Source organism: Asparagus officinalis, chromosome 2 (assembly GCF_001876935.1).
Source record: "Asparagus officinalis chromosome 2, Aspof.V1, whole genome shotgun sequence".
NCBI classification, from domain to species: domain Eukaryota; kingdom Viridiplantae; phylum Streptophyta; class Magnoliopsida; order Asparagales; family Asparagaceae; genus Asparagus; species Asparagus officinalis.
The window spans coordinates 25337245-25365045 of NC_033795.1; the positions used below are offsets into that span (position 1 = coordinate 25337245).

The 27801-nt window shown below is 35.8% G+C and overlaps 1 protein-coding gene and 1 pseudogene across 1 annotated transcript; one reads left to right on the plus strand and one right to left on the minus strand.

Moving 5' to 3' along the window:
- On the plus strand, positions 14812-20223 carry LOC109830565 (6-phosphogluconate dehydrogenase, decarboxylating 2, chloroplastic-like). Its single transcript, XM_020397866.1, is given in 3 exon segments — positions 14812-14973; positions 14975-15359; positions 18938-20223. Coding segments are annotated over 3 exon segments (1413 nt in total). The 5' UTR covers positions 14812-14911; the 3' UTR covers positions 19904-20223.
- Positions 20479-27801, minus strand: part of LOC109830965 — a 9745-nt pseudogene continuing 2422 nt past the window's right edge.

Here is a 27801-nt window from a genome sequence, read left to right on the forward strand (position 1 = left end):
GCCACCTCCAAGTGATCCGCGCACTTATCAACCGGCTCCAAGTGGCCCGCGTGCTCATCAGCCAGCTCCAAGTGACCGGCACTCACCGGCCACCTCCAAGTGATCCGCGCACTTATCAACCGGCTCCAAGTGGCCCGCGCACTCATCAGCCTGCTCCAAGTGACCGCACGCTCATCGGCCACTAGAATGGCGAATTAAGCATCCCGTGCGCTCACCGGCCACCTCCAATTGGCCCGCGCACTCATCAGTTAGTTCCAAATGCTCGCCGTACTTGTCGGTCAACTCCAAGTGCCCGTTATACTTGTCGGTCAACTCCAAGCGCCTGCCGCACTTGTCGGTAAACTCCAAGTGCCGTAAAGAAGCTAACGAATGCATGAAGCAAGTTAACGACGCATGCAAGTCAACAAGACGATCAAATACACAAAATGACAGAAAATACAAGTCCCGAAAAATAAAAAAACACCAAGAGATAAGCCAAGGCCGGATCTCCCGCGCTAACACAGGACAGCGGTAGCTGACCCGCGCCAGCGCGGGTCAGCCGGTGNAGCAGCGCATGTCGTGCAGTTTCGACCCTCAAACGCGTTTTCAACAGTTCTTTTGTTATTTTCTTGGGATTTGTTCGTTCCAGAGTGTCTCAACTGTCTGGATATCATCCATAAACATGTGTAGTCTGTTATTAACTGAAGATAAAGCCAAATCTCCCATTCTCATCCAAATTAATCGATTTTGAGGCCTATAAATATGAAATGAGAGCCTCCTTTCAGGGGGGTGGAATTTTATCAAGAGGGCGAGGTGCTGCTGGATTGAGGAGTCAAAGGAGCACGAATTCACAGTGAAGGCAAGTCAGATCTCGGCAAACTTCAGCATAAAGAGGAAGGCTTTCGAAGGATCTGAACCCGTATTTCCCCCCGTCCGTTCCTTAAGATTAGGCTTGGTCTTAATCTCAAGAAGAGCTATTGATTTCGCTTGGTTGATTTTAGTGCTTCAAGTGAATACTTCCTTGGTAAAGTAGGAGCACTGTCAATTTTCCAGCAACCGGATCTGATTCGCAGTCGTCCACGGATATCAATATCCCCGGCACAGGCGAAGACCCCACACAAGCAAGAGTTGATAAACAATTCTTGTGTTTATTTTCTAGAAAGTTATAATCTTTATTTTTGTTATTTGAATTCATTGTAAATGATCAAAGTTGTAATGAGTTCGATAATGAAGACTACTTTCAACGAAAACAAAAGTGAAGTGCTCGGATTGTCAACAAGATACAAGAATCAAACTCCCATTGCGACAAAGAAGAACCTAGTATTAAATAAAGGGAAGGATCTTCATTGGTCTTTCTCTCTTTTGTAATCGGGAATCCGATAAAAGGATTGTAATAGCCTTTGTCTAAGTCAGTTAGAGAGGTTTTTACATTTTGAGAGATTGTAATTTCTTTGTTTAAGTCAGTTAAAGAGATTTTACAATTTTTAATTCTCATTATTTCCTTTAAATTTTTCCGTAAACAAAATTCTTAGCTTTAGTGGCATTCTTTGGCAAGGTCCTCCTGTCAGATACTGGATGCTTGGATCCATCCAATAGGGTTCCATAGACATCTCGGTCTGCAAGACTGAATTTGATGTCTCCATGATGCTGGGACCCTTAAGGGTGTCTGTGTATACAGGCCCTGAATTACCTCCTAAGCTAGTCGATCTGAGCTTGATTAGGGCGTCCGCCTAAGCATTGAGAGCGCGAGGGACTTGGGTGATCTTAAAGTCAGTGAAGTTACTCAAAAATTGTTTGACCACCTTCAGATAAAGCAACATCCTCGAGTCTTTGGCCGCATACTCTCCATTTACTTAGTGAAACACAAGTTAGGAGTCTGTCAAAATGTAAAGGCACTCGGATTTCACTATCAAGGCGACTTGAAGGTCTACCAAAAGTGCTTCATATTCAACCTCGTTGTTCAAGGCAGATAAATCAAAAGCGATGGAGTGCTCACGCATTGACCCGTCAGGGCTACACAAGACAACTCTTGCTCTACTGCCTTCTTCGCTAGAGGACCCGTCCACCTTTAGTAACCACCAAGAGGAGAATTTTGGTGTGTCATGCTCAAGGATGTGACGTGTCTGAGCTACAGGTGCCTTGACTACTTGGGATGTAGAAGGCTTCAGCTGGGTAAGTGGTAGAGGTGGAGACGACTTCTCATTTGTTAATGTCGATTCAATTAGGAAGTCATCCAAAACCTGAGCTTTAATGGTTATCCTCGACTCAAACTGTACATCATATTCACTGAGTTTGACTGACCATGTGACCATTCTTCCTGAAGTGGTAGGGCTGCCTAGTGCCTTCCTCAAAGGCAAGCTCGTCTGCACAACTATGGTGTGTGCCTACACATAAGGACGAAGCCTTCTTGCTGAGGTAATAAGAATGAAGGAGGATTTCTCAATAAAAGGGTAGTTGAGTTCAGCACCCTTCAAGGTCTAACTGACATAATACACTAGCTTCTGAAAATAGAGCTGACGGTTTCAAAGGATATGGCTAGGTAGAGATACAAAATCTCCCTTTCTTTAGGTTAGCTCAATAAAGGCTTAGTGCTCAGGTACCTGTTAAGGTCTTTGAAGGCTTCACTGTATTAGTGTGTCCAACTCACCTTCCTTTAGCTCCTTGCTTCCTCTGAGGGTTTTTAAAAAGGGGAGGCTCCACTCTACTAACTTTGAGAGAAAGCGGCCCAATGCCGCTATCTTTCTATTTAGCCTCTGGACATCCTTTAGCATGCGGGGCTCGGGTAGCTGCTCTAGGGTAGCTATCTTCTCTGGGTTGATCTCAATGCCTCTTTGGCTGGATTGAGCTTCATGCGATTGTGCTAAAGGACCAAAAAGGTATTTTCAAGATATAACACGTGGGATGATGCCAGTTTTGACTTCACAAGGATGTCGTCCATATAAGCTTCCACGTTCTGGGTAATCTGGGGCTTGAAAATCTTGTTCATCGGTCTCTTATATATGGCTCCTGCATTTGTAAGATCGAAGGGTACTACTTTATAGCAATAAGTCCCCAACTAGGCTTGAGTGACATAGCCCGCGTGCCATTCTTCAGGGATACAATTAACTAGCCGACCAGGGCACTCAGAACCAGACATCTTGCTCGAAGAAGAAAGAAGTCAAATGGTGGGCGTCAAACAGTTGTTGCCAGTTATCAAACAGGAGATTTATGTTAGAGTAATGAGAGTGTTTAGGATCCTCAAACTCCTTCAAATGACTAGTTCCAGAGCCTGCTTTTCTTTCCTACACAGAGAGAACTAGCAAGATGGCAGAGTTAGGTACTCCGGTTGTTCCTTCGATGATTAAGTTAGTGTTTTGATCTTGAGTGGGAAAATCAATGACAAATTGTATAGGTAGTTGTTCATAGTTGCCAAAAAGCAGAAGAAGTTACCTCATGTAATGTAGTTCCCTTTTATAGTAGATTAGAGGGGTATGAAGGTAACTTTGGTTGGGTCCAATCAGGCTATTGAGTTAGGAGATACCTTCTAGGTGTCGGCCATGGAAGAAGGTGAGTCATCTGGCCATTTAATAAGGGAATGACAGTAAGTGCTTGGAGCTGACTAGGTTCGATGAGTCATAAAGACTATGGGGGCTAGAATAATAATGATTTTTTAGAGCAGTTAATGTGAGAACAGTCGGTTAGTAAGGGGTTTGAGGTAACTGACGTCTATTTGTTTGGTCAAGGGACGAGAATCACTGCCTTTTTAGTCAGCCTCACAAGTTGCTGATTGACATAGTAGGTTGGGTGCAGGTTACTCATAGGGTCGATCGGGTGAGGTGGTCGACAAGTACCACCTTTTGACTTAGCTACACAACTTGTTGGCTGACAGAGTACTGACAAGTATGTCGACAAGTTGTCGGTTGAGTGCGGGTTACTCATAGGGTATATCGGGTGAGGTGGCCGACAAGTACCACCTTATGAATCGGCTACGCAAATTGTCGGCTGACACAATAGGCCGAGTGCGGATAGTTTGAGTCATCTCGACCTCATTCGTCTGATGTCTGATTAGGCGAGGGGTGAGACACATGTTGTCTTCTCTAGGGAGATTAGCACTAGTTAATTTTCTAGGCTATAACAGATTCGGATTTGAAGACCAGGTCTAATCTTTTTTTTTTTTGGAGGCCAAATTGACTTGGTGGATAAGTCAGGAGTGTCTTTAAATAAAACATCATATTCTAGGATTTTTTAGTATATTATATATATATATATATATATAATATTCTTATAATCAGGATTTAATAAAGGGTTTAATAAGGTTCAAGGGTATTGTGAGAGAAAGTGAGAATTTTGCAGTCTTTGTCCGTGCAAAATATTATAATTTGGTGGTGATAGTAGATTATTTTTTATCATGTGGTTTTTACATGTTGAGGATTTTTAACGTTAAATCTTAGTTCTCTAATCGCACCCAAACATGAGAATGTGAATGAGCATTCTATTCCTACATTAATTCCATCGCATTTCCTCATTCATTCCATTCTTACATGACTCCATTCTACCAAACGAGGCATTAACATTTTTGGCAAAGAGGTTTAGTAACAGCATGACGTTGGCCCTATAGTTTTGATGATGATTTGTCAAACAATTTATCGCTAATCCCTTCTCTAGTTTTTGTTGTTTTGTTTTTCTCTTTACAGGTAATTCAACACACAACAATCAAGCGTTAAACATTCAAGTTCATGTGTGTGCATTCACCTAGGTATAAGTTTAGTTTGCCTACATATATCGTATGTTTATATGTAAGCTCAATATATGTACACTTAACACAATTTTGACGTTTTCTATCATATAAACGATTTTCCATCAAACTTTGTTATAATAATTTTTATTTCATATTTACAGTTCATTCACACTTATTTATATATATATATAACATACATGATATATATATACGTATTTACAAGTCATATCTCAATTTTCATGTTCACAAAAATACAGGTTTTTTGAACACTTTTCAAAAACAGGGAGTTTTCACAAACGAAAATTGATTTTCCAAAAATTCCTTTTCAAACATGTTTATTTCATCATTTAAAAACTTTTCCCAAAGTTTTACTATTTTTGGAATTGATTTGATATTTTTAATGTATTTTCAAAATCAGCCCAAAAACATGTCATATGCCATATATCAGTTTGCAGTCGACCGTCACGGTTGACCGCCAGCGGTTATTTTTTATAGTCTGTATTTTTATGGCTCACGGTCGGCCGTGACGGTCGACCGTGAATCCATCAGAGACTTTTGCGGTCGACCGTCGCGGTCGACCGTCAACCTTTAATTCCTATGCTCAGCCTTTTTGTGCCTCGCAGTTGACCGCGAGATTTCCACGGTTGACCGCCGATCTCATAATTGCTTTCCAATGTGTTTTGGTCTTTTCAAGTTTGTTTTGACTGATATTTTGAGTGGGTATAAATACCCCATTGCTGCTCTCTTTCAAACAACCAAGTTTTGTTTTACAGTGAAGTTTTAACAAAAATCTTAAGTGTGTTTAAAAAGCTGTTTAAGCTGTTTCTGATCATCTGCTTTAAAAAAAGTCTGCTACTACAAAAAGAGGATTTTCATTTTAACTGAGGATTCCATCCTCTTCATCCTCTACTGTTCTTCTTGTTTATTGAGAAGTTTTCTCAACTCATCTTTTCATATAGCTTATAATTTTATTTTCACATCTTAGCTATATTTATTGAGTTGCATATTTTTCATTCACTGTTATCACACACACAATATTGAGCTTAATATCTTCATACTATATAGTGTGGGTTGTGGGGTGTGATTTAGTGAGTGTGAGCTTCATTTGCGTTTTCATTTGTTGTTGAGAACAAACCATTGTATTTAATCTTCATTTGTGAGTATCACTTGTAATACACTTGTACACCGAGAGAAGAGTGAGGCGAGAGACGGGGTCGAATCCAATAGGAGTGGCGTCGATTGATGAACCTAGGGAGAGGTTGCATCCGAGCACTTGAGGAGGAGGACACGGGCTAGGCTCCTACACTTAGTGTGTGAAGTGTGATTGCATAGTGTGAGAGTTTTTGGTAAGCTTGTAAACCGAGTGTGTAGAAGTTCCGGCTTCCAAACCGGATTGTGATGTGTGTAGAAGTTCCGGCTTCCAAACCGGATTGTGATAGTGGAGATCTCCTCGAGGTGAGGAGCGGGAACGTAGGTCATGGTGACCGAATCTCGTAAACATATCGTTTGTTTGTGTTTTGCTTAGCGTATTTTTTATTTGTGCTTATTCATATCTTTCTTGCTCATATCTATCTTATATCATTCGTGCAAGAACAAATTAATCAATATTATTTTAATTGGCTTTTAATCGGGATTAGATTAGCATAAGACCCTAATCACCTCCCTCTAGGGTCTAACAATTGGTATTAGAGCTTGGTGCTCTTTGATTTAAGGACTAATCGCCTTGAGTTAAAGATCCAAGTTATCGTTTTTGTGCTAATCTAGTGTTGATTGCTTTTTGCTTCTTGCATATAATCATTATGGATATGTATGATGCATCTAGTCTAGGTTATGCTATTAATGTTGCACCTCGTTTGGATATTTACCCCTATGATCAATGGCGTGTTAGATTCAAACTTTTTGTTTAATCTAAACAATTCGATTTATGGGAAATTATTGAGGATGCTTATATCGCTCCAAATTTGGAAAAATCCAAATGGAGTGAAAATGATAAAAGATTGTTTAATATAAACAAGCTTTTGTTAGAATATTTTCTTAATGCTTTTCACTCTTCTTTTTCTAATAAATTTGCTAATTTTGATAGTGCTTACGCCTTATGGAAATTTATTGAAACACATGAAGGGGACTTAGAGGCTATTGAACAAGCGTTGGAAAATCCTGCTTTGAGTTCTAAAGAAGCCTCATCTCCATGTACAATTTCACTAGGTGATAACCCTAGTGAGGTATGCGAGCTTGATAACGATGATATTATCACTTTTGATGAGCTTGCTCTTGAGTTTGAAAAATTACACAATTGCTATATTGATGTAAAGAGTAAGTATGTAAATATGAAATCCACTCATGAAACTCTAGCCACTAAGTTTAATTTTATTACAAATAAAAATATAATTCTTAAAGAATACAATGAAAATTTGAGAATTGAAAATGCTAGTTTGCTTCATGAAAAATGTGATGCCATGTTAGAAGTAGATAAGTTGAAATCTATGATAAAAAATCTTGTTTATCCTACTTCTAGTAGCAATGCTTGTATGCACAATGATGAGTTGAATCAAATGAGAAAACGTATATCTACCTTGGATTCAACACTAAACACTTGTATTGCTAATAATAAAAAGCTTATGGACTTGTGTGCAAAATATAATGTTAATTCCTCTAAGAAACCTATTCACTATGCACACATGTATGACAAAATTCACAAATGTTCTATTTGCGGTCTTAAAGGCCATTTAGCCCAATTTTGTCATAATGCACAAAAAATTAACAAGCCTATTCATGATTGTGCATCTTAAAGGCCATTTAGCCCAATTTTGTCATAATGCACAAAAAATTAACAAGCCTATTCATGATTGTGCATCTCATCAAGCTTCTTCATCTCATACACATGTACACACACATAGTGTAAATCATAAACATGCTCATGTGTTTAAATGTGATTATTGTGGTCGTTTTGATCATTTGGCCATGTTTTGTTTCGATTTGAAAAGAAATTCTCGTTTACAAAATAATTATAAAGAAAAATCTATTTTTACAAATGAACCACATGCATTTCATTTCGGTCAACGCAAACCATTCAAACCTCTACATTGTACAAATTGCAATCATATGGGTCATGTTTACGATTTTTGTTTTGATCGTATCGGTGCACAAAATACGCCCAAACGGGTTCATAACCATAGGGCCTTGGATTTATATGATCGGGGTCATGTTCTAAATTTTAGTGGTACCAAAATGATTTGGGTACCAAAATGAGTTTTGAAACTATCGTTGTGATTTTTTTTGTTTTATAGTTGTTTTTGAATTTTAATGATGATTTAGTTTTTATTAAGCTAAAATAAAATAATTTCATGATTTAAATAGCTAAGAACTTCTTATATATTCTTATATATAAATAATAAACATAAAACAAATTTTTATTCAAGTCTAAATTACATATTTCTCAAAATCCAGTTTTTAAAATTACCTATGCTTCTATTTTTTTCGCGGTCGACCGCCACGATCGATCGTCAAAGTTTTTGGAAGTTGTTACGGTTGACCGTCGCGGTCGACCACAAGAATTTTTTCTGCGTCGATTTTGTTTTGACTTCGGGTTTCGGTTTTATTTGGTTACTTTTTCTAAACCCGAATCAACCATCACCTTTGATCTCATTTCTAATCAGATCCTAGCCGTTCCTTCCTCTCCTCTTATGATCCGACTTCTTTCTTCTTCTTCATTTCAAAAATTTCCCCCCAAATCAGAGTTCTTCCCTCGGTCGCCTGCAGCTTCTCTTCGGTCGATCGCGACCATCCTTTCATCAAATTTCGTGTTGGAAATTTGCTGGGTAATCTCTCATCTCACTCTTGTGCTCTTTTGTTTAGGGTTTGTTCATTTGTACTTATTGTGCTCTATTTTCATTTCTAGGGTTTTAAATTTCTGTCTAATTTCTTTCAAACCCTAATTGATCATATATGTCACAATGCCTCCTAAGAAAAGATCTAAGCCTGAGTCTGGTTCCTCATCTTCCATTGCCTCCCACTATAAGGATTATCTTCTGTTCAAACCCCTTATTAAGAAATATAGGGAACTGTGTAAACTGAAAATCCTGCCTACTCGATATATCAAATATGAGGAACTAGCCATATATGATATTCATGATATTCTGTATGCTGTTGGTTTACATAAGCTGCTAGACGTGGAACGTAAAGTTCCTTATTACCCATTCCTTGTCTATTTATTTTATGAAAACCTATCTGTCACCACTTCTGCCGATGGTATTCAAACCATCTCCACATCTATTAAGAACATTCAGATCTCCTTTTCTGCCGACGAACTTGCGGGAATCCTTAAGATTCCAACAAGTGACGTTGAGCTTATGTCTATCGATCACATAGATCAGGCTGTGAACGATATCTTGTTTAAGCCCGGTTACACCTATCCTATGAACAACAAATTACTCAATCCCACTGCTAAAATCATTGCTCGTATTGTTGCTCATAATCTCATTCCCAAAACCGGTAGCTTTGATCATTTTGCCCCTGATAAGGTTAATGTTGTTTATGCCATTTTTGCCAAAATAAAAGTAAATTGGGCAAATGTTTTTCTTAAGAACATGGGATGCAAGCATTACAAATTTCTTCCTTTTAGCAGCTTCATCACCCTCATTCTTTAACACTTCGGTGTTTATCTAACCAATGAACCCAAAATTGATTCGGGTAAGGAATACTTTGATAGAGTCTCTCTCCCGTATGCAACTTTCTGACTCCTTATCTGATCCTGCTAAGCCATCATCTTCCCATTCTCGGTCTAGAGCTTCCACCTCCTCCACTTCTGATATCTGTGCCCGATTGGATCGTCTTGATACTCAGGTATCATCTATTCAGAAGGACGTTAGGACTATTCTATCTTATCAGCGTTAGTCTCTTGGGATTCCAGATCCCTCTTCCAGCTCTGACTCTGATTCAGGTGAGGGTTCTGAAGGAGGATCTGCTTCTGGCTCTGGTTCGGGATCTGGCTCTGGCCATGCTTCTGATGATGGTGGAGATTTTATTGGATTTTATGCTTATGGTGATGTTTATGTTTTGGTGAAAGAAAACTTGATACTTATGTTTTATTTTGAGTTGTAATAACTCTATGGTTTGTGTGGAAAACTATGTGTTATTATGGAGCAAATTATGTATGGTTTGTGTGGTAAACGATGTAGTTTTGTGGGACTAATTTGGTTTATTGTGGTTATGTTAGTTTATCATGAACAGTGTATGGTAAAAAAAATATTTTATGCCTTGTTTTGTGAAAACAAATATGTGGTTTTGTGAAAACATGTTGCTAATGATGCTTTATGCTTGGTTTGGACTTTAAATTTTAAATATTTATGGATGTGTATGAATGATTATGATTATGATTATTTAGCTCCTATATATGATCTTTATATGTCATTTATGCAAATTGACAGGGGGAGCTTTTTGTGTCCATACACTTGATTATTATCTGTGCTTGAATGCAGGGGGAGCGTTGCTCCTATTTATATTTTCCCCCCTTTTTGATGTTGTCAAAGAGGGAGAAAATATGTATGTTCAGTATAATGTTTAATTCATATTGATGGAATATATGGTTTTTGAATTCATGTTAATATAGTTTATTCATGTTATATGTGGTTTATCAATATGTATTTCATATCTTTAAATAAATTGTTTGCCATCATCAAAAAGGGGGAGATTGTTGGCCCTATAGTTTTGATGATGATTTGTCAAACAATTTATCGCTAATCTATTCTCTAGTTTTTTTACAGCTCATTCACACTTGTTTATATATATATAATATATACATGATATATATATACGTATTTACAAGTCATATCTCAATTTTCATGTTCACGAAAATACAGGTTTTTTGAACACTTTTCAAAAATAGGGAGTTTTCACAAACGAAAATTGATTTTCCAAAAATTCCTTTTCAAACATGTTTATTTCGTCATTTAGAAACTTTCCCCAAAGTTTTACTATTTTTGGAATTGATTTAATATTTTTAATATATTTTTAAAATCAGTCCAAAAACCTGTCATATGCCATATATCAGTTTGCGGTCGACCGCCACGGTCGACCGCCAGCGGTTATTTTTTATAGTCTGCATTTTTATGGCGTCGACCGTGAATCCATCAGAGACTTTTGCGGGCGACCGCCAGCCTTTATTTCCTATGCTCAGCCTTTTTGTGCCTTGCGGTCGACCGCGAAATTTCCACGGTCGACCGCCGATCTCATAATTGCTTTCCAATGACTATTTTCTGATTTGATTTTCTGGGACTGTTTTGGTCTTTTCAAGTTTGTTTTGGCTGATATTTTGAGTGGGTATAAATACCTCATTGCTGCTCTCTTTCAAACAACCAAGTTTTGTTTTACAGTGAAGTTTTAATAAAAATCTTAAGTGTGTTTAAAAAGTTGTTTAAGCTGTTTCTGATCATCTGCTTTAAAAGAAGTATGCTACTACAAGAAGAGGCTTTTCATTTTAACTGAGGATTCCATCCTCTTCATCCTCTACTGTTCTTCTTGTTTATTGAGAAGTTTTCTCAACTCATCTTTTCATATAGCTTATAATTTCATTTTCACATCTTAGCTATATTTATTGAGTTACATATTTTTCATTCACTGTTATCACACACACAATATTGAGCTTAATATTTTCATACTATATAGTGTGGGTTGTGGGGTGTGATTTAGTGAGTGTGAGATTCATTTGCGTTCTCATTTGTTGTTGAGAACAAACCATTGTATTTAATCTTCATTTGTGAGTATCACTTGTAATACACTTATACACTGAGAGAAGTGTGAGGCGAGAGACGGGGTCGAATTCAATAGGAGTGGCGTCGGTTGACGAACCTAGGGAGAGGTTGCATCCGAGCACTTGAGGAGGAGGACACGGGCTAGGTTCCTACACTTAGTGTGTGAAGTATGATTGCATAGTGTGAGAGTTTTTGATAAGCTTGTAAACCGAGTGTGTAAAAGTTCCAGCTTCCAAACCGGATTGTGATAGTGGAGATCTCTTCGAGGTGAGGAGCGGGGACGTAGGTCGTGGTGACCGAACCTCGTAAACATATCGTTTGTTTGTGTTTTGCTTAGCGTATTTTTTTATTTGTTCTTATTCATATATTTCTTGCTCATATCTATCTTATATCATTCGTGCAAGAATAAATTAATCAATATTATTTTAATTAGCTTTTAATCGGGATTAGATTAGCATAAGACCCTAATCACCCCCCCTCCCCCTCTAGGGTCTAACACATGACAATCCTCATTTCTTTTTTTAGGTACTCATTCTCTTTCTCTATGTGTAAATTAAGTGTCATTTCATACTTATCTATATACTAAAGCTATTAGGGTTAGCACTGTAGCTTAGCACTATTCATTCTACAATATTGCCCCCAATAGATTATTGTTAAAAGCGACAATAGGTAATTATTATTTACAAAACCAATGTTCAACCAAATTCACTTATAAATCCACCACATTAAAAATCCATCTCAAGTACATAATGCTTCGCGAGTTTGAAACTTTTCTTTGCTCCACAACATCAGTTCAATGTAGTTAAAAATAGTAATAAGTAAATAAGTTTTTATCTATAAACCCAATAAGCTAACACAATTTTTTTAAGTCCACCTACTTGAAAAAATAATTATAAACCTAAAATACTCCATCAAATCCAATAATATAATATAATAATATAATGAAGGACCATATAAAGAGTTTTTTTTTGCTATAAACCCAGAATTCTCTAATTTATTTTTAAATTCACTCACTTTAGAATCAGTCTTTGACCTAAAATACTCTAATGAATTATTTCTAAACTTAATTTATATTTCATAAATTTGTTATATCATAAGCAACAACTGTAGATTGATTATTTACTATAAATCTTATCCTTATTTATTTTTAAACCTACCCATTACAATGAATTTTTATTATAAATATAAAGTATTAGATATATTTATTTTTAAACTACACATCTCAGAAATCACTCATAGAGTCAAAAAACTACACCAATCTATTTTAAGCTCAATTTGTGACAGTTTATATATCTAGTAAGTTGTTATATTTCACTTTGACTTGCTATATTTATTTTCTAAGAATCTAGGTGTACAGTGTTTTAGACCAAATGCTTAAGCCTTATTTTAGGTTCTTTTTTTCATACTGTTGTAATGTCTTAAATGATAGATAAGTTTTCTCCTAAAAGTTCAAGGTTTTATGCTCATTTATTTTTAAATTCACCCTCTTTGCAAATATTTTTCTTTTCTAAATCAAAAGTATTTTGGCAGTTTTCTATATATGTAAGTATATTTCATTTTAACATGTAAAATTTTGTTCTAAGTAGTTAGATAGAGTAGGGATTCTATCAGAACATCTTATCTAATAGCGCGTAATCTATACTACTCATGGGTGGTTAAAATGTTAGTTTGTAAATTATGGTTATTTTATTAATGGTGTAAACCACCTCACTTTTATAGGGGTGGTTTTCATAGAAATCCTACTGTTTTGGTACACCATGTATTTTATAAATAAAAAACTTAACAGTGTTACATATTTACTTTCCCCATGCCAATGAGGCAGCATTAAAGATATTTTTCGTAAATAAATTCAAAAGTTTTGTCCATTGCTTTTTTAACTTACTCTCTTCCTAAAAGGTGTTCTTATATATACGTCCAAAAGCTTGTCTTTAATTATTATTAAAGTCATTCATCTCCAAGATCACTCTTGAGATCCAAAATATTCATTTGAACTAAATATTTAATCCATAAAGTTTTTTTTTTGTTTTTTGGCCCTTGGCCACAGTGCCCCTCTATTTTTTGAGCCTACTCATATTCATAATAATTTTTTTCTAAATTGTTAGGTGTACTATGTAACCAGATATTTTAACCATAGATGTGTTTTTTTGCTTCATTTATTTTTTAAAGTCACTCACTTTTTAAAATGAACTATAGATGTGTTTTTTTTTTTTGCTTCATTTATTTTTTAAACTCACTCACTTTTTAAAATGAATTTTTTATGTTTAAACCAAAAGTTTTATATTCATTTACTTTTAGACCCACACATTCTTAGTTCACCTTGATTTTAACATACTTGAAAGAATTAATTTTAAACTATTGCATGTTAGTAGTTTGTATCATGGTAAGATGATATATTTTGCTTTAACTTGCTATTTTATTCAAGTTATTAGATGTACAATGTATTTTCATGTCAAATACTTAAACTATATTTTTTATTGTTTACACGCAAATGCCGCGTCAACCCGCAGATCAATTTTGCTGGTATTTAAAGAAACAAATGATACATTCCCGGCCGCCAAGAGGCTTTCACCTCTAATAACCGCACACTCCGTTGCGTTTTGTCCGGCTCTTCGTTGCTTCGACGGGATCGCCATCTCCAAGTGTCCCCAGTAAATTCTGCTCGAGTTTCATACTTATATAAATACAATAAAATAAATAAATAACAAATAAATAAACATAAACAAATCCTTTCTGTCTTCTGGCTACCTCGATGAGTCCGTCAACTCTAGAGGGGACAAAGTTCGGTTGCAACTTGAAGTACTGCCTCCTAAACAATCCTTAATTACAGAAAAGACCTATATTTTTTAGTAAGCAAGCTTTCTTTATTTGCTAAAAACACTTTAGAGCTCCCATTTCCTATGTCAAGCTTAATCACTTAAAACAATACCATAATTTGATTAAAATTTCATTAAACATGTTATATCTTTGGCCTCTAATTTAATATGATAGCAAATATGCTTATTTTTAATTTTTTTTATTAGATTGATTTATAGTAACAATTTCATATTTAAATCTATTATTAAAATGGTTAGTAGTAAAATGTATGATATTCATGTAAGTATCAATATTGGATAATTGTTTAAATATTTTTTAGAAAAAAATAAATATTATTTAGAAACTTAGACGCACTTTTTACCAATGAGTGTTTATTAACGTTTTTGTCTAAACCCACAAGGAAAAAAATTTCTCGAAAACTAATTCAATGAAAAATATTGTCAAATTAAAAACACTACGAAAAAAAAACAAAAAACAAAAAAGTAGCAACAAAAAACTTACACAGGGCCCTAATTGCAAACAACACACTCAACGACGATGACTGCCCCCGCAAACAACAAATACCTCCCTCCGCCCCTCCGCCATTTCTGAAACCCCCAAAAGTCTCCCCAAATCTCCGGAACCCTAACCCTAACCCTAGAATCAGATCCCCATGGAGTCCGCCGCCCTCTCTCGCATCGGCCTCGCCGGCCTCGCCGTCATGGACCAAAACCTAGAAAGTCGACGAAACTGTCCACAGGGCTGAGGTCGAGGGCAACCTCCCGCTAACGGGCCACTACAGCCCACGGGACTTCGTGCTCTCGCTGTCCCGGCCGAGATCTATTGTGATTCTTGTGAAGGCGGGAGCTCCCGTTGACCAGACGATAGCGGCGTTGACTCAGTTCATGGAGCCTGGGGATGCGATCATCGATGGGGGGAATGAGTGGTACGAGAATACCGAGAGGCGGATTAGGGAGGCGCAGGGGAAGGGGTTGCTGTATTTGGGGATGGGGGTCTCCGGCGGTGAGGATGGGGCGAGAAATGGGCCGTCGTTGATGCCCGGGGGATCCATGATGGCGTATAATAATGTGCAGGACATACTCTCCAAGATCGCGGCGCAGGTAATGTGTCGAAATTTTGGATGTTTTGATTGGAGTTATTATTTGTAAAGTTTGAATAGATTGAAGTTGGGTTAGGTTTCAAATTTTGATTTGGGGATAGAATTATTTGATATTATGGGCGTTTTTTCTACTGCAAAGTAAATTGAAAGCAGAAAGTTGACAAAAAGTAGTTTATTGTGATAATAAATGAGCATTACTTTCTATTTAGGAATTTTTTTTGGATGTTGCATCCACTTTTTTTTATTGGAAATGTTGGAAAAGTTAAAACTTTTTGCACGGAATTGTTCTCCAATGAACCTTAGGTTTTGTTACCATAGAAGCTAATTTTATTAATTCTATTTCTCTGAGTAGTAAGACCCAATTGTATAAAAACCTAGTGGGAAGGGATGTAGTTTACAAGTTTGGAATAAGATGTGTGCTTACTTTTTAATGAGAAAGCATAATGAGGTTAGCGTCAAGTTTATTAGGATTATAATAATGTGAAGAATATCTTCTCTTAGATCGCAACTTTGGTATCCTGTATAAATTTCAAATCTTTTTATTGTAATCATTCAACTTAAATTTTTGATTAGAATTGCTCCCACTTCCTAGTAGAATCTATTGTTCGAAAGTTTGAGAAGAGATGCTAAGATTTTGGTATTAAAGGAAGGCTATTTTCATTGGTATTAGGGGAGAGGCCAATACTTTTATTTTTTACTGTCTATTTGTTTTGTGAACAATTTTGATTTGTCTTAAGGGGCTGTTTGGTTCGTTTCCTAGATATAGGGAAATACATTTCCATGTACAAAAACACAAGTTTTGAGTTTTCGAAACTTTTCCAAGAAATAGATTGTTTCGCTTTGGTTCGCAAAAAAAAAATGGTGGGAAACCAATGTATTTATTTTTCATGTGTTTGGTTCGCATGGAAAAAGGGAAAACTTTTGTTTATATGGCAAAAAGCCGACGTGGCTGCAGTTTTCGTCGATTTCACGAGGTTGAGGAAGGAATTGGGGGAGAGAAAAAAAATCTGTGGCGGTGATTTTCACCGAGTTTCCCTTCTTCAACTCTAGCGAACCAAAGATAGGAAAAAAAACCAACGGAAAACTTATATCCTATACGTGGCCACGAAATATCTGATGTGGAGGCGGTGTAAAACTTTTCCACCGAGTTAAAAAACAAACCAAACAGCCCCTAAGTGAAAAATAGAAGTGAGCTAGACTGTTGGAAGTAAAAGTAGTAGTCTCTGCACTACCAAATACTTTTGGTAGTGGAGAGGATTCGAATTGCTTGTCATTGAATATTTTTCTGGGTAGTAAGACTCAAATTGTGTGAAACCCCAACATCAAGGATATATACTATCTAAGGTTGGAATCAAATATATGTTTACTTTTAGTTTTGCAGACCTATTTTTCATGAAAAATTAGTCTCAACTTATCTATTGTTAGATATAATGTAAGCCTATCTTAAAATGCAGTTGAGGCCTAAATTTCTTAAAGAAGTTTTTAGCCAACTTCAGCAACTTTTTAGAATGTTTTTGTGGATTTGTTTTGTTTTCTAAGAGATTGCAGGTGTATAATATAGATGGCTGGTCATTCTCAAACTTCTTCTTTAATCCAATATCACTGCTCATGTACACTACATTAGTATTATGTGTCTTCATAATATGTTTTAGATTCTTGCTGTTAAAGGTTGTATATATGTTTGCAAAATTTTGTTTCTTTTCTAAAAACGTTTGGCGGGAGTAGGGCCTTATCTGAATCTGACTTGAATCTTTGAGTATGGAACTTTTAGTCATATCCGATAGGTTATTGGATCTTGATATGGATCCATAAATTTAGATATGGATCCTTAAAGATCAAAACCCTCTTAAGTATAAATTTGCTCACATTTAAATATATTTCCCAAATATAGGGGAACAAACTTATATAGTAAGAAAAACCTTCCTACTAGATTCTTAGTAAAAATCCTTAAATTATCATATTTAGGAAGAAATAATTGGTATTCTTGCTGAATTAGAGAGTCATTGAATATTAGTTATTACATAAAGCGAAACCCGATAGTTTTAGATCCTCAAGTGGATCCTAGATATTTTGTGGACTTGGATCCTTAATTAGGTCCAAATTCAGTGGGGATGCAAGTGTATCTTGTAGGTTAGACCCAAATCTGAACCCAAGTTTAACCTGTTAGCACCCATATCTCTATGCAATAAAACCAAATTGGTTTGACAAATGCGGTCATTGTAGCTTTTTTTGTCATATCAAGTTAATTTCATAAGCTGTCTATTGTAAAAACATTATTGTAAGTAGTTATTTTGGAAAATTTAGTTATCCTGATCCTCTTCAAGTTGGTTACTCATCAGCTGTCTCTAACGGTAAATGAGAAATTTTTTGCTGGAATTTTATATTGTGTAGAGTTATCGAGTTAAAACAACCTCTTGTTCATGGGAAACACCTATATTATAATTTTTTTAATTAAAGATTGGGTTTAAGATGAATTCATAATTGATATATTGATTCATTGTAGATGTTCGTGTTTTCTTGTACTTTATTATTATTAATAATTTATTATCTGTTTTAGTATTTGGGATATGATACTTATGTTCTAAATGGAAGGGTTTTGGACAACCATTTAACAAAGTGGGTCGTCATATAGAAGAAATAATGGTTTTAAGCCATATATTACCTTTTGTTAGGTGTTGTTGGGAGTGCTTGTTACTTGTACTTGTGATGCCTTTGCTATCTGTTTTAGTACTTTTTCTGCCTATGTTACTAGTTTAGTAAAGATCTTCCTTTTCGATAGTTGTTTGTATTTGACAATGGTTCCATTTGTTTATCTGCAGCTATATGCATATGTGTGTTTCTAAGATTTCAAATTAGCTGTATTTTTAAAAACTCAAAACTAGATGCTCAAGATTTTTTCTGAATCTCTTGTTTCTTTATCATTTTTGTTTTGATGATGGTTCCTTTTCTGAATTTTTATGTTATGATATTACCAAGATTATGAAAAGTACTACCACGTGTGCCTATTTTTGGTGAATCATCTGACTTTCAGTGTTTTGAAAAGGTTCATTATGCTGCTAATGTTTTTCAACTGCTCTGCTCTTATTTTTTCATGGACCAGCTCTTCATGTTCTTCGGTTTTAATGTGTATTTTATAGGAAATTGGTTGTATATTTTCTGGATTATGAAATTTGCTTAATATTGTTGAATTCTTGTCATGCTATCTCAACGATTGATAATTTTCTTCTACTTATTTTATGCGCACTGTATGAAGTAATACTGCACATTTCTTCTATGTTGATATGCTCATCAAAGATGAAGAGTCTTGGTCAATTATCATGTGAGGCTAAATATCAATCACTTGCTTCATTTACTTATGGACATAGATGAAAGTTGTTAGCAATTCTCATACTTTCCTTTCTATGTATTTCCTCTTCTTTATTTATTTTTTTCAAGAACTAGATTATCCATTGATACTTGTTTTTGCCTTTTCAGAGCAGTTTACTTGTCTTGGCAAATTAATCACATTGTTTACCATATTTATGGTTTCTTCCTTTCTCCCCATATTGATTTCTAGTGCTGGATTTGTGCCTCTTTCAGGTCGATGATGGCCCATGCGTGACCTATATTGGCGAGGGTGGCTCAGGTAACTTTGTCAAGATGGTCCATAACGGCATCGAATATGGTGACATGCAGCTAATTTCAGAAGCTTATGATGTGTTGAAGACTGTCGGTGGATTATCAAACCAAGAAATGGCAGATATTTTTGCCCAGTGGAACAGTGGGGAGCTTGAAAGCTTCTTGATCGAGATTACAGCTGATATTTTCAAGGTTAGGGATGAGCATGGTGAAGGTGAGTTGGTGGATAAGATCCTCGACAAGACCGGAATGAAGGGGACTGGAAAATGGACAGTCCAACAAGCAGCAGAGCTCTCAATCGCTGCCCCAACAATCGCAGCATCTCTCGATGGCCGCTATCTTAGTGGCTTAAAAGAAGAAAGAGAGAACGCTGCAAGAATTCTCGATCAAGCGGGGATTGAAACCCCTAAATTGAGATCAGTTGACAAGAAGAAGCTAATTGATGATGTGAGACAAGCATTATATGCTTCTAAAATATGCAGTTATGCACAAGGGATGAACTTGCTAAGGGCGAAGAGTGAAGAAAAGGGTTGGAATCTTAATTTGGGAGAACTCGCAAGGATTTGGAAAGGTGGGTGCATTATAAGAGCTAGGTTTCTCGATAGGATCAAGAAGGCATATGAGAGGAACCGGGCCCTTCCTAATTTGATTGTGGACCCAGAGTTTGCTAGAGAGATGGTGCAGAGACAAGGAGCTTGGAGAAGAGTTGTAGGATTGGCGATTGAGTCGGGGATTAGTACTCCTGGGATGTGTGCTAGTTTGTCATATTTTGATACTTATCGGAGGGCGAGACTTCCAGCAAATTTGGTGCAGGCTCAGAGGGACTTGTTTGGAGCTCATACTTATGAGAGGATTGATCGCCCTGGGTCTTTCCATACTGAATGGACTAAGCTAGCTAGGCAAACCAAAGCGGGCGCACTCAACTGAGGTCAGAATTCTTCCTTCATTGTGATGTGGTAAATTTGAATTGGGTTTAGGTGTATTGTTGTCTTTTGTTAGGGATGTTTGTGGTTTCAATAATTGGTGCATTTCGTTTGAGGTTTGCCTATATAAGACATGTTACTTGCGGTGATGTAGTCCCTTGTCATGGGATGAATTTTTTGCCCCTATTTGATTATCTTAGTTTTATTTCATAAAGTGGTGGTTGTATTTCAATGCTTCTCATGCAATGCTCCACATTATTTTAGTGGTATTGTTGTTATACCACTTTCTCCCTAATTAAGGTAAGACATGTAATGGTTAATACATTTTAGGTTAACTTTGTGCTCATGAATTGCCATCTTCTGCTATGGGTGCTGTTAAAATCTAAAATCTCTTGTCGTTGTTTTGTGCTCATGAATTGCCATCTTCTGCTATCAGTGATGTTAAAATCTAAAATCTTTTGTCGTAGTGCATGTAGTTTCAAAACATGGCATGTTATTGTTTGAATTTCATGACAATATATGAAGGGTGGATTGAACAGATGAGAGAAGGAACCGGCCAGTTAACAATCATCCCCCGCATCATTCTGATTTAGCCTTCACCGATGCCGCCTTTAACTACAAAACGGGAAAACAGTATATTTTGAACAGTATTAGAAATATAAAATGGATGATTCTTTTAAGAAAACAATACATTCAATCACGAGTACATTATAACTTAATGATAAATACCTTGCTAGCAAAATAAACATATGTTCCTCTGAGATAGATTCACATTATGACAATGTCGTATATTTAAAAAATAACTTACATTGATGCAAAGTTTACTTATATATTTCATAAATTTGTTATTGGTCAAAGTATATATATAGTGTATGTTTTTATTATCCTTTCAAACATTCTTAATTTAAATATTTACTTAAACATCTAACAAATGACACTTGCCCAAGTAATAAAAATTTGGAAAGATGAAACAGATAAATTTTGACATGAATTCATACCTTAGTATTGTCAGCTTTGACGATAGAAACCAGCAAATCATTATCCCCAACAATAGATTTAATGCTGCTAACCATCTCTTGACGAGTAATAATTTTCTCCTGCATCAAATTGTTTGTCATCAAGTTTGTGAATACAGATCAAATCTAGCTTTTTTTTGCTAACAAATAAGCTGTCTTAGCTAATGTATGGCAAAAAATAGTAGCTAGATGTGATTATTGACCATAAAGCTCTCATGAATCTTCTTCACTAAGCATATATTTTTTCGTACGCCAAAGACCCTGACAGTATTGCTATTAGTTTAGTCATAAGCTATGAAGCACGAACACGCATAACATGAAGCCGTGTCGTGTCGTGTCCGTGTCGGACACACGTGTCGAATACACGTATCCTATGTATTTTTTAGGATTTGCCTCGTGTCGGCGTGTCGGATGGCCGTGTCGGATCCGTGTCCGTGCTACATAGGTCATAAGGATGAAAGGCGATGATGGCCTTTCCAACATCACATCTGGACTAGAAAAATCTATTGCATGTATAGCTTTCTCCATTTTCCTGTTTTCAGTTTGGTTTGCCATAATAGTCCTTTTTAACAGAGAAAGATTTAAAAATTATGTAAAGTAAAAGGAATGAAGGAAGAGAGAATTTAAAGATAACACCTTAGAATAGCTAATGAAACCACTAAAGCATAACGCCCTAGAATAGCTAGTGAGACCGCATTTTTACCTAGCCTTTATTTTTTCCTTTGTTGAATATTTGCAGTGACTTGAAAGGAGGAATGGATAGGAATATATAGAATACATAGAGTTGGACCGCTGCTTGATATGCTGAAAATACATATATGTATTTGTGTATCCGCTGAATCCTCTAGTGTTTGCTCCTCAAGTTACTATATTACAAATGATACAAAATTGTATTCATGTAGCCACTGAATTCCTTAAGAGTTTGTCCCCCACGTTACTATAATACAAAGAACTTGGACACAATGTAAATGCATTGTTAGTAGAAAACTCACCTTGTAATGTGAATCTTAATTCTTTGAAGCCTTGCATCTTAAGCGATAGTAAGAGGAAAAACATGGACAATTTAAGGTTAAAATTATTTCAAATGTAGCATTAATTGATATACATAACCAAATGGCTAAGGAAAGTTGCCATTTGAAAAAATAAATATCTTCTTCTTCTCTAATATGATTTCCTATTTAGAGCTCTCTATAGTTTTTTCTTCCTTCATGAAACAAACCTTTTATCTGTTATTGATCTGTTGTGTGCGGGAAAGATGGATGTGCGTAGCATAACCACAGAACCCACCTTCATACGACTAACTAGCATCGTTGGTTTAGCATCCTAATCTGCAGAGGTATTAGCTGGTAAATGCTCCAAATAATGATGCAAGTTGAGAGATAATATCACAATCATTTATTAGAGGTTTATCTTTCTATTACAATTTTTGACATCATGTGAGGATTAGTTTACCTTAAAGAGCCTAATTACTTGTTTGCGAAGGGTTATAGTAGTTCTGTGCTTGATATGTAACTTTTTTTTTAAAAGCATTTGAGGTTTGCTTCTGTGCTGCTATTCTCCTATTTATTGGAAATTGTCTTCAAGAGGTACAATGAGAAAGTGATCTCTTTCTTAGAGAGACCATGCGCGGGTTCTGGGCGTTCCTCTTATCTCTGTAGCTTAAATTAGAAGTTAAAAAATGGGGATTGTGAGTTAGTAATTCTCTTGTTTGCGAATTCTCATGCTGAAGTTGTGGAAATATGATCAAGATCAAGAATGCACTTGATATGTTACTTATTATCTTTGAAGTAAACATTAAGTTGAAGTGTATATGGGATGGGATACATGCCCGAAAATGGAACAAAAGATGGCTTATTGCAGACGGGCATAATGAATTCAATGGCTAGTTATTCGTCGATTTGTTTGAATGAGATGATTGTATGATTTATGTCGAGGATGGATGCCCATGTAAAATACAGGATATGATATGGTAGCGGCAATGGATGTTCAAATCCATATCTACATATGCTGGCCTTGAGTGAATCTTGCTCAATTGTACCATGGAGATTTGTGAACCAATTGTGAACAAAAGGTTATATGGTCCATCTCTCTATCAATTTAGTACCGTTCAATGATTTTTTTGACTAGTATGTAAATGCAGTACGATATATATCACCAAAAAAAAAGAAAAAGCAGCATATTTTCTGCGCGTAGTCGAAATCAGCGCACCGCTTTAAATTGAGTCTTTTCGTGGCTGGATGTTTGCAGCCAACCTAACAGGGGTGCGCTCATTTGGTGTTGTTCCGAATCACATGGTCACCGAGAATCATTTTTTAAGCCCACCGATATATTTTATCTTTCACTTTGATGATGATGATGTGCAACTTGATATTCCATGATATATAGAAAAACCCCGGACAGGAGTTGGTGCTGAATTTAGAGGGGTTGTTCGGTTTTGCTTGATCGCAGTCAAACGCCAGTTGCTATAATTGCTTGGTTTTGGGGTATCAAAGTTCTTTTAGGGATTTTGTTAAAATTAATAGCAAGCAGACCTAGCTTAAACCGTATTTGCTGCAAATGTGATTTGTGACCAAATTTGCAATTGGAGGCATTTTAACTGCGGCTGCGACTTTATACGACGCAGCGAAAACAAATAGATGCAAATGGCTAAAATTTCAGTTGTAAGGAACGAAACAAAGCTAAACGTGCACCAAATGATCGTCAGCTTTTTGATCGTTGAATTACTTTAGATCTAAAGGTTCACGTCATTTTAATACAATTTCATATTATGAGCCATGTTTTTTAGGGAAAATTGCATCTAGGCCCCAAGTTCCAACCCAACTTCATATTTTGTTTTCGTCTTCGGGAAAATGTTTAACTTTACACCGTGCATCCGCTTACAAATTATCAAAATTTTCAAACGTCATATGGGTCAAAATCACACATAATTGCGAGATGCTTCTTGCTGACAATGAATCTATTACTGAAAACATAATAATAGTCGGCCATTGACCTCAGCCATCTTCATAGCAATTATTGCTGTCAGTTAAAGCTCTGCTAGCTATACATTTTTTTTATAGCTAAGCACCTATCTAGGTAATGAATTAGCAAATGAAATGACATTCAAGTGAGATGCTGGCGGCTCCATTATGACGACGTTTTTGTTAATGGCTAATAATGATAATGATTTGGATTTGGATTTGACGTAAATAAAAAGAAAAAAAAATTGAATCTCATAAAGCCGAGACTTATGGAAGTTATGCCCTAAATCAACCAAATTATTTAGTCTTAAATTTGTGTCATGTAATAAGAAAAGATAGTGGAACCTTTGGATTAAAATAAGTCGAGGTAGTTGGAGAGAAGGAAGAATTTTGTGGCCAGCCACTCCTAATCTTATTCTTATAACAGTAGATTCTACTGTGTAATTGTGTGAGGTAATTTTGTAGTCTTCAATAAATTGAGATCTGAACTCTAAATGTCTAAAATAAAGTTTGATGAATTGGTTGAGATAAAGAAAAATTAAATCATTTCCATCATAACCTTTTCTTACTTTGGTGGCTTCTTTAATATAGCTTGACACAATAATAAAGCTAGAAAAATGCTTAAACTCTATTTTGGATATACAAAGAAAATTCTTTTAAATGACATCCATGCGCCAGAAGAGACCAACATAATAATATGCAATCATATTCAGCTTCCATGTGGAGGAAAACTTTTGTACATAAAGTGATGGGCTCAATAAAGAAAGAGAAACTAATGAGTAATTAGAAATTCTCATCTTTTAGAATTAAAAGATCCAACAATAAATGCCTCTAACAAAATAGCAAACTACGCAGATTGCACTCATCATTTCTATTCTCTCCTTCATTAATCTACTTTAGCTCTCTTTGTTCCCTTTCTTTTTCGGGGAATTAATAAAGCTTAGTTCTTGATATTTAGATAATTTTCTTTCTTCTCCAAACGCACCGACGCAGAAAATATAATGATAGCCATTATAATATGTGAAGTTACTATATTTGCTCGAACAAGTTAAGGAAAACTAGCCATTAAGTTTTTGCTATTTTCATCCACAAACAAGGAAAATTGATCGGCACGATGCTGCGTTATTAGCGTACGTAGGAAAAGTCAAAAAAAAAAATATCGGCTTGAGCATTTGATTAATAATGAAACTGATAAGAAGATGCATGATTTGATCACTTAGTTTATATATCAGCACATTTTGTCATCAATTACACAAAGTAAACATTTCTTTCTTTGATGCTCAATCAAATTGATCCACCCATAACTGTCAAAAGTTTCATTAAATTAAAACGCATTACCAAACTGAAACTGCTGAAACATAGGTTTAGTAATATCTCAGTGGAACATCTTATTAGGTTCAAGAGAGAGATTGGAAGTGGCTGGGTGAAAATAAATAGCGATAGAAACATTGGATTTATAGCAACCCCCCCGCCCGCCCCGCCCACCCCACCACCGCACCACCACACAAAAAAAAAACCCTTTATTTACTTGTTTTAGGTCACAAAGTATTAACTATAGCCATTATCTATAATATAACTTCCAAAAAATTTAGATAGTTGGTTTAAAAATAACTAGGTGGAATATTTTGGGTCTAAGAGTGATTTTGGAAATGGGCAGGTCCATAAACAATTGAGAGGGTAAACGTTTGGGTTTATAGACAAAACCCTTTTTGAAAGTGGTTGGTAAAAAATGAATGTGGGAATCTTTGGATCTATAGGCAAAAAGTGCCTCTAAGAGTGATTTTGGGATTGGGTGGTTTTAAAATTAAATAGAGATAATGTTTTGCTTTATAGATAAAAAATCATTTTTTTTCTGGTGTAAGAGGACATAGGCAGAGTGATCCTTTGTCCCCATATCTGTTTGTCATTAGCTTGGAGTAATTGTCCAGATTATTGAAGTTATTGTAGAATGAACTCACGTTTAAGTTTCATCCCAAATGCATGAAATTCAAGATTACTCATTTAATATTTACAGATGATATGTTAATGTATGATGGAGGTGATTTGGTATTATTATCTTGGCTTTAGAGATGTTTTCAAGAATTTGATCTTCACTCTGTATTTGATTGATAATGCCAACAAGAGTGCAATTTTCTTTCCAGGGTGCTGAGACAAGTAGAAGACATATATTTGTCATGCACTTGACTGTCCTGAAGGGAACTTAATTTTCTATTAGATAACTTAGCTCGTAATTCAACTACAATCTCACTTAATTATAGCTTGCAGATGAGTGTGCTGATAAAAAGAATGGAGGGTTGAGTAACTTTTCTGCGGTTACTTGGAATTCTGCTAGTATTCTTAAGCTCATTTGGCATATACACATCAAGAAGGACATCTTGTGGATAAAACGGGTGCATGAGCAACACTTAAGAAGGCAACATATTTGGCTGGTGCAAGCAAAAAAATGGGAACTCGTGGGCATGGAAAAAGATCTTGAGATGCAGGGATATGACAATTCAACTTTGGGGGTCAATTGATAATGTGATGGGCAAAATTGCAGAGCTGCTATGTTAATGGTTATCTTAAGACCTCTCTGATCTACAGTGAGCTACAAAGTCATAATCGCATGTGCACTTGGTTAACACTTTGTGGGGGTAAACTTAATTTTCCTAAGCATTCCTTTATTCTTTGGCTTGCTAATTGCTATGCATAAGAGATTGCTAACATTAGATAGATTGCTGAAAAATGGGATTGAATCATCAAAACTGTCGTGTGTTATATGAGAATGGAAGTGAATACTCAAGCATGGCTAAGAGGTAGCCCCCCACCCACAACCTCACAAACACACGACTTTGAGTATTCTACGAATTTAAATTCACGTGGGTGTTCCTTAGGAGAGTCGAACCTGAGAGCTTAAAGTACTACTCAAAGACAGCTTACCAACTCGGCTAGACCCTCTTTTATAAAGGATGTTAAAAAGCTTGTCTTAGCTACAATTGTATATGCTCTTAGGTTTGAGCGCGATCAAATGATGCATATTGGTTTTAAGAGAAGAATTTTTCCAATGTTTTGATTTGCATAGAGAGCACCAGTGGATATCTACATTGTATTAGAGAGTGATACGTATGTGAGCATATTTCGTAATTGAGGGTTTGGTATTCTCGGGTATACCTGAGATTGTTTGTATACGCTATTAATGATCATGATAATGAAATTTATTTTCATGGACCAAAAAAGATAGGATACCGTTCTTTAGAAGCAGGTAGGTTCAAAAGTAAATAAACTTTTTTTGTTAATAGGTAAAATTTACTTTGAAGACTAGTGGTAGCATATCGATTTATTTAAAAACAGAGAAAACTTTTGCCTTATAATAATATAAAGCTAAAAGTTGGTGGGTTTTAAAGTCAGTGAGAGTAAAGTTTGGCCTTGGAATACAATTGAGTCCAGACTGGTTAGGACGTGCGTGGATTTAAAGGTAAAAGGGTGTAGAATTTCGGGCTCATAGGTGGGACAAAAAAGTAGATGGGTTTAAAAGCAAATAAGCAGATGAACAATGCAAATGCACAGTACAAGTTACTTTAGCTTTAATATATACTAGTTTGCGGTCCGTGCTTTGCAAAGCACGACCATAAATTTTTTCATGCTATTACAATCATGTTTCTTAATCGCTACAGTAAGTTTTTGAAGTGTTACAGCATCTCGTATTTTGAAAATGCTACAGTATTTTCATGTACTATATTAATAGAGTTACTGTTTATACCAGCAACAAGTTCCTCGAATTGCTACAGTATCTCATATTTTTTTTGAAAATTACTACAATATTCCATTGTGCTACAGTAATAATGCTACTGTTCATACTACGATAATTATTTTACTGTTGAATTTATTGTAACATGAATAGGAATTCTCTGATCCTCCTATTTGTATAAAAGAATATATATATATAT